Source organism: Podarcis bocagei (assembly GCF_964188305.1).
Source record: "Podarcis bocagei genome assembly, chromosome: 3".
NCBI lineage: Eukaryota > Metazoa > Chordata > Lepidosauria > Squamata > Lacertidae > Podarcis > Podarcis bocagei.
In genome coordinates, this window is record NC_138127.1 from 44756526 (window position 1) to 44765945 (window position 9420).

Consider the following 9420-nt stretch of genomic DNA (forward strand, 5'->3'; position numbering starts at 1 on the left):
GAGAGCCATGTGTTTTAAATGTATGGTGTGGATGTCACCTTGTTCCATCTAGCTTTATACAGTATTGTCCACTGGATGGAAGTGGCTCTAGAGGATTTCAGATAGGTCCTATCAAGAGATACCAAGGGTTGAATTGGGCTTTCTGCTTGAGCTAGTGCCCTCTTGTGTCTCTTGTGAAGAATGCCCATGCATATGAAATCTCATGCTACAACAAATGAGCATGCTTGTTTGGGATATATCACAGAGCTCTTTTCTGCTGATCAAGCCATGCCTTGCTTTGTGAGGCAGTCTGGAGTGCCTGTGGAATTCCAAATCAGAATGGCTAGGGGATTACAAATATTACTTGTAAACTATTGATACAGTCAGTATTAATTATGAATCTTTATTTATTTAAAAGGGAAGTGCTTACTATTTTAGAAAATGAGCGTTATATATATGCACATATTGCAAACATGTAAATTTCAATTTGTTTTCATAAGCCACACAGGGAAAGGCAGTCTTTTCTGTGCTGTATAGTCTGATCTGTTTTGAAGAGATTATAAATATATTTGTAATTTTTTTTGTTTAGTTTAGACACCATATATCTAATCAAGATTTAACACTGTTTGAACACTTATCTGAAGTCCACAGACCTCCTTTAAATTTGAATATGAGAGTTTTTTCTGATTCTGGTGAGTTTTGTGTTATCTAAATTTTAGTGAATTTGCTATTACCATAGTAAACATCTCTTGAATTTGGATGCAAATGAAAGAAATGTTAATGTAGACAAGATGTCCTGTGATCTAAAACCTAATTCTTTTCCAACAATGGTAGGACAGATTTGATAACCAGAGCATAATGGTCTGCTCTGTTAGTCAAACCAACAATTAAATGTGGTCAGAAAGGGGAGGGGGATGTTTACTCTGGTTGCTAAGCAGTGATTCATCATTTGTGTTATAATCATTTGTAATATTTGCTCTACATACTCAATAGATAAGAAACCAAGTTACATCTATCTATCTGGCATCCTTTAAAAAATCATCATGTGTGTCATAAAGTTCAGGAATTTTCATTTTTTTTTTAAATAAATGCATACTTGGACAATCCAAAGATAAGCACTTGGCCATCCTTCACCACAAGTTCCCAGGGCAGGTTGCAATAACATAATATACAAAACAATAAAATAGCTGCAATTATAAAAATAAGTAGAACCATTCAAACTAGAACAAAACAGCCCTTTGCTTTTAATAAGAGAAATGTAAGTGTGTCCTTAATTTTATCACTGAAGTTTCATTTTGCAGGTTCTCCAATTATTTTAAAAATATTTTATTTGCCACTCATTTGTAAGCTTTTTAATTGGTGTGCTGTGTGTGGAAGAGAAAGAAATATTTTAAATTTCTAACTTTATTAGCTCCCTTGAGTGGTTCAGCCCTGAGCTAGTCAGTGGGGGGGGGGAATATACTTAATAATCCATTATTTAATTAAATCAATGGCGCCCAAAAGTGGATTATGCCCCCAGTGGGTGTTATTTGGTCTGTGATATACCATATTTTACCATGTATAAGACTTGGGCTTTCCCCCCCCCCAAAAAAAAGGTTTAAAATTGGGGCTCGTCTTATACACAGGTAGTGCTGAGGGGTGTTTTCTTAATTTGGAGTACCCAAAAATAAGGGGCATCTTATACATGGGGGCGTCTTATCCATGGAAAAATATGTTACATAGTATGTTTTATGAGAGTTACAAATGGAAAATACAAGTAACAATTAAATAGTTTTTAAAATATCATTCAGTGCAGATGTTCATTCAAAAGAGCCTTTAACTCCTCTCCCACTTAGAATGGAGGCTCATATGGGCTCCATGCACCCAGGATACCCTACGAGAGAATAAGTACATGTGGTTCACCACTCTCCAGTTTATCTCAGAATCAGTGTAATAAGAGAGCTGGGGGGGGGGGAGTGTCCAACCCTTCACTAATACACTTTCAGGGTGGCTAACAGCCATGCGACTATTAACACAATAAACAAAATAAACAACACAACATAATAATGTCAACCAACAGGGGTAATAAGAAATACTGAATTCAGTAACATTTACTTCCTGGTAAGTGGATTTAGTTATAGATCGCAGTCCAGTGCTGCACAAGTCTGCTTCCCATTGACTTCAATGAGCCATATTCACATATTTGTGTGTAGAGGATTGCAGCCTTCAAAATCCACCCCTCTGCTATTATTGACACCGTCTTTATGTAATGTGCTATACAAGTATCTTTTGTAACATCAGTGACCGCTTTGCTTATGAATACTGTCTTGTTTTTTATTGGTCTGCCCATTCTTTGTCTTGCTTTGTTTGTTCAGTGTTTCTCATATTAGTCATTTGAGCCTGTTCTACCCATTTCTGTCTCCTTTGTTCGTTGTTCTAAAGTATTATTTCACATTGACTGTGAATTTATTTAATTATATATAAACATATTTTAATTGTGTACAGCGTTTTTATCAACAGGGAAGCGTCCTAAAAATAGAAGGAAATACTTTTGGTGTACTATTTTTATATTTTGACTTACACCCAATTTGCATAGCAATATTAGTAGTGGAATCGTGGAAGCTACATAATTAATTTGTTAACAAGAACAAGAATGCTTAACGCAAATCAGAATATAAATACTTTTTTTTTTTAAATTAAAGCAGTGTATTAGCACACCTATTTCAGAAACTATAGCAGCCCAAATCTAGTATGTTAGTTAATCAGTGCACAAATGAATCAGTTTAATTTGCTGCAACTAAGTAAAGTTGTTTCTGGGCCACCCAGAGTCGCCACAGTTTCTAGAAGGGAATTGAGAAGAGACACATTAGGAGACAAATTAGGAGAAATCAGGCTCAGCCCTCAAAAACCTTTCAAGCTGAATGTTTGATAACCTAAAATCTTTGATAACCCATAGTTTTCTACTATTCCTAGTAAGGTAGCCTAGTAAGGCAGCCTAGTAAAATGTTAGTCTGCTGCAGAAAAACCAACAAAGAGTACTGTGTCAGTCTGGAGACTAATACATTCATTATGGCAGACGCCTTTGTATTTAACACCTGAAAGAATAGCAAAAATGAATAAAAACTGTAGCGATATCTGCTGGCGATGCAACACGGGAAAAGGTACTATGATACATATATGGTGGAATTGTTTAAACATCAAACAATTTTGGGAAATAATATATAATGAAATGAAAAAAATGTTTAGATACTCATTTAGGAAAACACCAGAAGGTTTTCTATTGGGAATAATACCAGGAAGCCTAAAGGAAGAAGATAAGACCTTATATTTATACGCAACAGTAGCAGCAAGGCTATTGATTGCGAAAAACTGGAAAAGTGGTATAATACCGACAAAAACAGAGTGGCTTGCCAAATTATTGGAGTATTACAATATATCCAAAACAATGGAAGAAATTGGAAGGATTTCAAAAGAAAAGATAGATAGGGACTGGAAGGTGTTTAAAAGATACTTGCAAAATCATATCGAAAAATCAGAACTCCTATTAGAATAAACAACTTCCGTTTCAAATACTGAAATATCAAATAAGATGGAAAACAATGTGTAATAGAAAAAGAAGTATGAAATTAGGGTAAAGGTGTGTGAAAGAAAGTAATAGAAGTGGAAAGAAATTGTAATTGAGTAGATTGGAATTCAAACACAAAGGTGGGGTGAAGGGTTGGTGGATGGTGATGGGGAAAGGAACTATTTGTGGGATTGAGTGTAAGTATGTTTGAACATTTTTAAGGATTGTATGAAATGTATGTTTGTATGCTTGTATATGTGTATTAATGATGAATTTAAGTTAAATAAATATATTATAAAAAAAAATATGGCAGACGCCTTTGACAGACTACTGTTCACTTCATCAGACGCATGAAAGCTTGTGCCTTAATAAATGCATTAGCCTTTAATGCACCACAAGGCTCTTCGTTGTTGTTTTTACTAATTAACTAGTTAACCTAATGAAAGGAGATGATCAAGGACAGAACTAAAATGGAGTCAAGGGCAACAGTCCCTAAAGATGAAGCAGAGAAGAAATTTGAACTGGATGTCCTATTCTAAAACACATTCGGTCTACTCTGATTATAATTTAGTTGAATAATGTATTTTTGATAATGTAGAGAGAGTAGAGAGGGTACAGTGAGGAGTTATATGAAATGAAGCAGCAGGCTGAGCACAATGTTTGATTCCTGTTTGAATTCAAGGCTGCAGCTATGGGAGAAGCAAGACCCTCTTGGGGTATTAATACTGTGAACGCCTCCATTATAAGCTCAGGTTGTGTGTCTGTGTGTGTGTGTGTACACACACACACACCATATATCATAAAGACACCACAATCTCTGTTGTGCCTCATTTCCAAAAGGAAACACAAACCCTAGGTAAAACTACTGGAACTCATGGAATCTCACACCACTCTGAGATTGGGATGGCATGCAACATTATGTTCACACACATATGGTGATCTTCCTCCTCTCACAAGACTGGGCTTCTTTCAGCTGACTATGACATCATCATCATCATCATCACCATCAGCATCATCATGCTGATCAACTGCTCTCACAATTCAAAAGGAAAGTTTTATCATGTTAGAAATGCAAAATTCAAGTATTCTTCCATTTCCCTTGCATATCCAAATGCTTACCATGATCTCTAATGAGTAGCAAGAACATACTTGCTACCTGTTAGTTGCATTGATTGCCTTCTTGTCACCCATCCATTATTTGCCTCTGTATTTAACTATTCTATCAGTGTCTGAAGTTTGTTAAACGTTGCTGCATTAGTCTACTCAGCCTTGGAAAAACATTATGCCTTCCAGTTCTATGCCGAATAAGCATTAAAAACATAAATACTGTGTTCTACTCTTGTTTTTTTATTTCCCATCAGTACTGCTGATTCTCTAACTACCAGGTCAGCTCATAATGATTTCAGATAAGCAAGCACCATCGTAGTAATTTATTGCTTAACTGTAGGTCATAACAACAGTAAATAGAAGAGGATAAATAATTAAAGTCAACAAGCACAGATGCATAACAGTAAATAGGCATTGCACTGCATAAAATCTGGGCAAGGGATAAATTTTAGCCTCACAAAAAAAGTTAATCCACAGTAACATAATACATTTGCACAGGCCACCTCCACCATAATGTTTAATTAAATCAGACTTGTCTTCCCCATTTAGGTATATCAGTGTCTGGACCCGAATTCCCTGCCGGCTTTTTCCCTTTTTGAAGTGTGGCTGATTCAGTTCAGTAACTGTGTTCAAGACTCAGCTTACAAAGTCCTTACATTCTGAGTGTAATCAATCGAGTGTCTTTGATGATGCCAGGATAGCCAAAGCTTGTCTAATTAATTAACTGAGAGTGATTAATGACTCATGCATTTATCAATCAGTATTTTTTACACATTCTCAATATTATGCATATAATATGAACCCAAGCAAAACTATCTCAGCACAGAGAAGTTCCTCCTGCATTCCATATGTAGCAGCCATATGCTCCAGGCAAAATTTCTCCATCCTTATTTCTTCATTGCAAATGATTCAACATATAGCCATGTCATTAAAGTAAGTTTAAAATGTATAAGATAATCCTTTTAACAAATGTAAAATGAGATGCAGTCTTTTGCAAATCTATGCATTTAGCAAAATATGGGAGAGGAAGGATTTTTAAAGCATATACCGGTATTTACAGCAAACATACCATGCATACTACAGTTCAAGAATAATCCTTTTTTAAAAGTGATAATTCAAGTGCTTCTAGCTTAGCAAACATGGAAAGACACCTGGCCCTCACAGCCTGACTCACTGAGGTATCTATTATTTGCTAGGACACTTCCAAATCATAAAGAAATTTGGAATACAGAAAAGCAAGTATCCAAACAACTGATTCTGAATGTTCAGTAGGGTTTTAAACTTTAGTTTCTCCAACAGTAGCTACCCATGTTACATCGCAAGTTATGTTTGAACCTAAGGAGACTTTCCAGAGCAGTTTAGAACATGGTAAGGGAGTCTTCCAGTGAGAACATAAGAGCTATGCTGGTCCATCTAGTCTAGCATTCTGTTCTTACATTGGCCAATCTGATGCCAATTGGAAAACCCCATGCAGAATCTGAGTGCAAAAGCACCCTTCCCAACTGTGACTCCCAGCAACTGATACACAGAGGCATACTGCCTCAGAGACAGTGGAGACTGTATATGTAAAAAAATAATCCTGCTAGTTATGGTCTTTAGATTCCAGCAATATTCAAGGTACTCTCATCACTATTCAAGTTTGAAGAACACATTTTTTAACAGTTGATAAGCATACTGCAAAATTTTCCTCCAAAGCACACTATCAGAAAACAAGCCTGATTTGCACAAGGCACAGAAAAAACTTCAGGTACTGCTGAGTTTCTATTTTACTGACTTAAACCATAATCAGAGTAAGTGAGGGATAAGAATATGAGTAGCCCAGAATCAATCTACCTTGCTGTCTATCATATGCAGTTGGGAACATATGCATATGTACAGTTGGAGAGATAACAGAGTTCCATTGTCACTCAGAAACACATTTTTTGCTTACAGAATGCACGCTATGTTAACCACTGCCTTGTAAGAATTTACTTGTAAAGAAATCAGAGCTACCACTTCATGCATTAACAAACAGTTGTGCAAATATCAATGCTTAAAGGCTGAAATGGGTCCTCTCTAAGGATATGCATATAATGATCGTTTGTATTCCAGGAAAATCAATTTCCACTAACGTACCCCCAAGTATTATTATTCTTATTTGATTAAGAGAAAAGCAAACAGGCTTGAAACATCAAAATGAACAGAGTGGAGGGAGGATTACACTGAAAACATTTTCTAGAAATCAGAATGAAAAAAGTTTAAAATCATAAATAAAATATGTGCCAAGATAGTTTGCTAGTGTAGAATCTACCTCACTCCCATGAGTCTATGTGAAGATATCCTCATTTAATGGTTCTACACTAGGACCACCTGCAACAATTATATTTATATAAAAACATATAAATTGTGTTATATAAACATATTGTAACTTCCACTAATAACGTTATTGCACTCTTCCTCATTACAAGTTATATTTATAAAACAAAATCAATACAAAATATCAGTTCTCCCATTTAAGGGCAGCAGTCATCCTAGAACGGACTTACCAACTGACAAGGCATTTGAAAACCTACTGATCCCCAGAGGATCTGCTGCAGCTGACTAAGAGTGTATAGTTTGGTATCTGTATGTTTTCTCCAAGGAGCGGTTTGTGTGAATATGCAAGAAGTGGTTTGAATCTAATCCAGAAATTTCTTGCACAGGAAAAGGGGTCCCTATCCTATATCTTTTCAGCTACCCAACCCCACAGGCACTCTCAGCTTGCTTTTGCTTTGTGTTTTCTCTGTCCCTTTCCAAGGGCTGGCAGTCCTGACCCCCATTCCCCAATGAGGAGGGTGGGTGTGTTGCAAGTGTGTTGGGTGAATTGCTAGGCGGGGGGGGGTGCATTTAGATGTCAAGGAAATAAACAACTCTCTGACTTTTAGAAGGCATTTGAAGGCAGCCCTGTTTAGGGAAGTTTTTAATGCTGGATATTTTATCTCTTTTTATTATTAATATCCTGTTACGAGCCACCCAGAGTGACTGGGGAAACCTAGCCAGATGGGCAGGGTATACCGGTAAATAATAAATTATTATTATCATCCTTAAAGGTAAAGGTAAAGGTACCCCTGCCCGTACGGGCCTGTCTTGCAAGACTCTAGGGTTGTGCGCTCATCTCACTCTAGAGGCCGGGAGCCAGCGCTGTCTGCAGACACTTCCGGGTCACGTGGCCAGCGTGACAAGCTGCATCTGGCGAGCCAGCGCAGCACACGGAAACGCCGTTTACCTTCCCGCTAGTAAGTGGTCCCTATTTATCTACTTGCACCCGGGGGTGCTTTCAAACTGCTAGGTTGGCAGGCGCTGGGACCGAACGACGGGAGCTCACCCCGCCGCGGGGATTCGAACCGCCGACCATGCGATCGGCAAGTCCTAGGCGCTGAGGTTTTACCCACAGCGCCACCCGCGTCCCTTTTATCATCCTTAAATTAGTATAAATTATTATTATGCATTTAAGTGTTAAAGAAACAATATACTGAGATTGAGTACACACTAAACACGAGAAGCACAAATATTTACTTCAAAGAATTCAGCCATTTGTTAAGGGTTACTGGGCATAGTGAATCTGAGAGGGGTAAACTACAGTGCCCAGAATTCTTTGAGGGAAAGAATGGGCTTTCAAGGTGCCCAATGCCTGAGAGAAAGAATGTGACTTGGGGCGATGGGGTTGGTGAGTGTATAGAGAAAGTGTAATAACTATATTTGTGGATTTTTGTAAAAGAGGAGTTAAACAGGCTTGTGTGTGAAGAGCCTGAAAGCTCTTCGTGTGTGAAATTGCTGGAGCGCGGTGCGTGCGCCCAGTCAACGGAGCGCTCCAAATGGGCGCGCGCGAGAGGGAACCGCGGAGAGTCTCCCGCCTCCGAGGCTGCGAGGCTTCTGGTTGGAGGAGCCGGCGTGGAGCGCGCGCGCGAGCAGGCGCCGGCCGCCTTACCTGAGGTGCAGGTAGTGCACCAGCTTGGTCACCACAGTAACCATCTTGGCGAGGTCCACCTTCTCAGAGACTGAGTCCGAGACGAGCAGGAAAGGGCGGGAGGGCCGGGTGGTGGTGGTGGTCTCCGGCTGCGCTTTCCTGAGGGAAGGATGTCTCCAGACTCGCCGGGGCCACTTCTTCCCTTGCCTTCTTTGTGCGCGCTGCTGCTCGTGTCCCTGGGGCGACTTTCCTCAGCTGAGGCTTCCGCCTGCTCGGCATGAGGGTGGGCGCCGTCTGTCGCCCTCGCTCCTGCCTATGCTGCTGCTGCTGCTTGCTGTTCACGGGAGGCGACGGGCAGAGGGAGGAGCAGGCAGGCGCACAGCTATGTGGGCAACAGGCTGCCTCTTGGGCGAGCTGTGGCTTCTTCCCTCCTCTTCGTCCTCTTCCTGCTGCTGCTACCAAGGAGTCGCGTTCCCACCCCGCCGCTGCCACTACCGACCCCTCTCGACGCCCCAGAGCTTAAGCGCGCGCCGAGCAGCGATAGGAAGAGATTGCGGGTCGCGCCAGCTGTCATTTAATCACCTCCCTGGAGTGATTTCAAGCAACCTATCGCAAAGCGCGCCACTGTTTCTGGCGGAGTGCGCCTGTCACCAGTGTGGCGGGCGGAAATTCAACAGGTGGTGCTTCCTGGCATAGGAGCAAACTCCTAGGGGTCGAAGTGCCGGATTTACATATAAGCTAAACAAGCTATAGCTTAGGGCCCCACTCTTGGGGGCCCCAAAAAATATAAAGGGGGAAAAACTGGATGTACATTTCCAAAATATAAGATAAAAAAACCTACATACAGCAACAGTGTTTTGTGTTG

General features: G+C 39.9%; 1 protein-coding gene across 2 annotated transcripts in view; it reads right to left on the minus strand.

Moving 5' to 3' along the window:
* Nucleotides 1-9058, minus strand: part of ARHGAP18 (Rho GTPase activating protein 18) — a 69998-nt gene extending 60940 nt beyond the window's left edge. For both annotated transcript variants that reach the window (XM_081187691.1, XM_081187690.1), the window contains exon 1: nt 8577-9058. In XM_081187691.1, coding sequence (XP_081043817.1) covers nt 8577-8620 — 44 coding nt within the window. In that variant the 5' untranslated portion in view covers nt 8621-9058. The remainder of the gene's footprint in view (nt 1-8576) is intronic.
* Between the last annotated feature and the right edge of the window lie 362 nt (nt 9059-9420).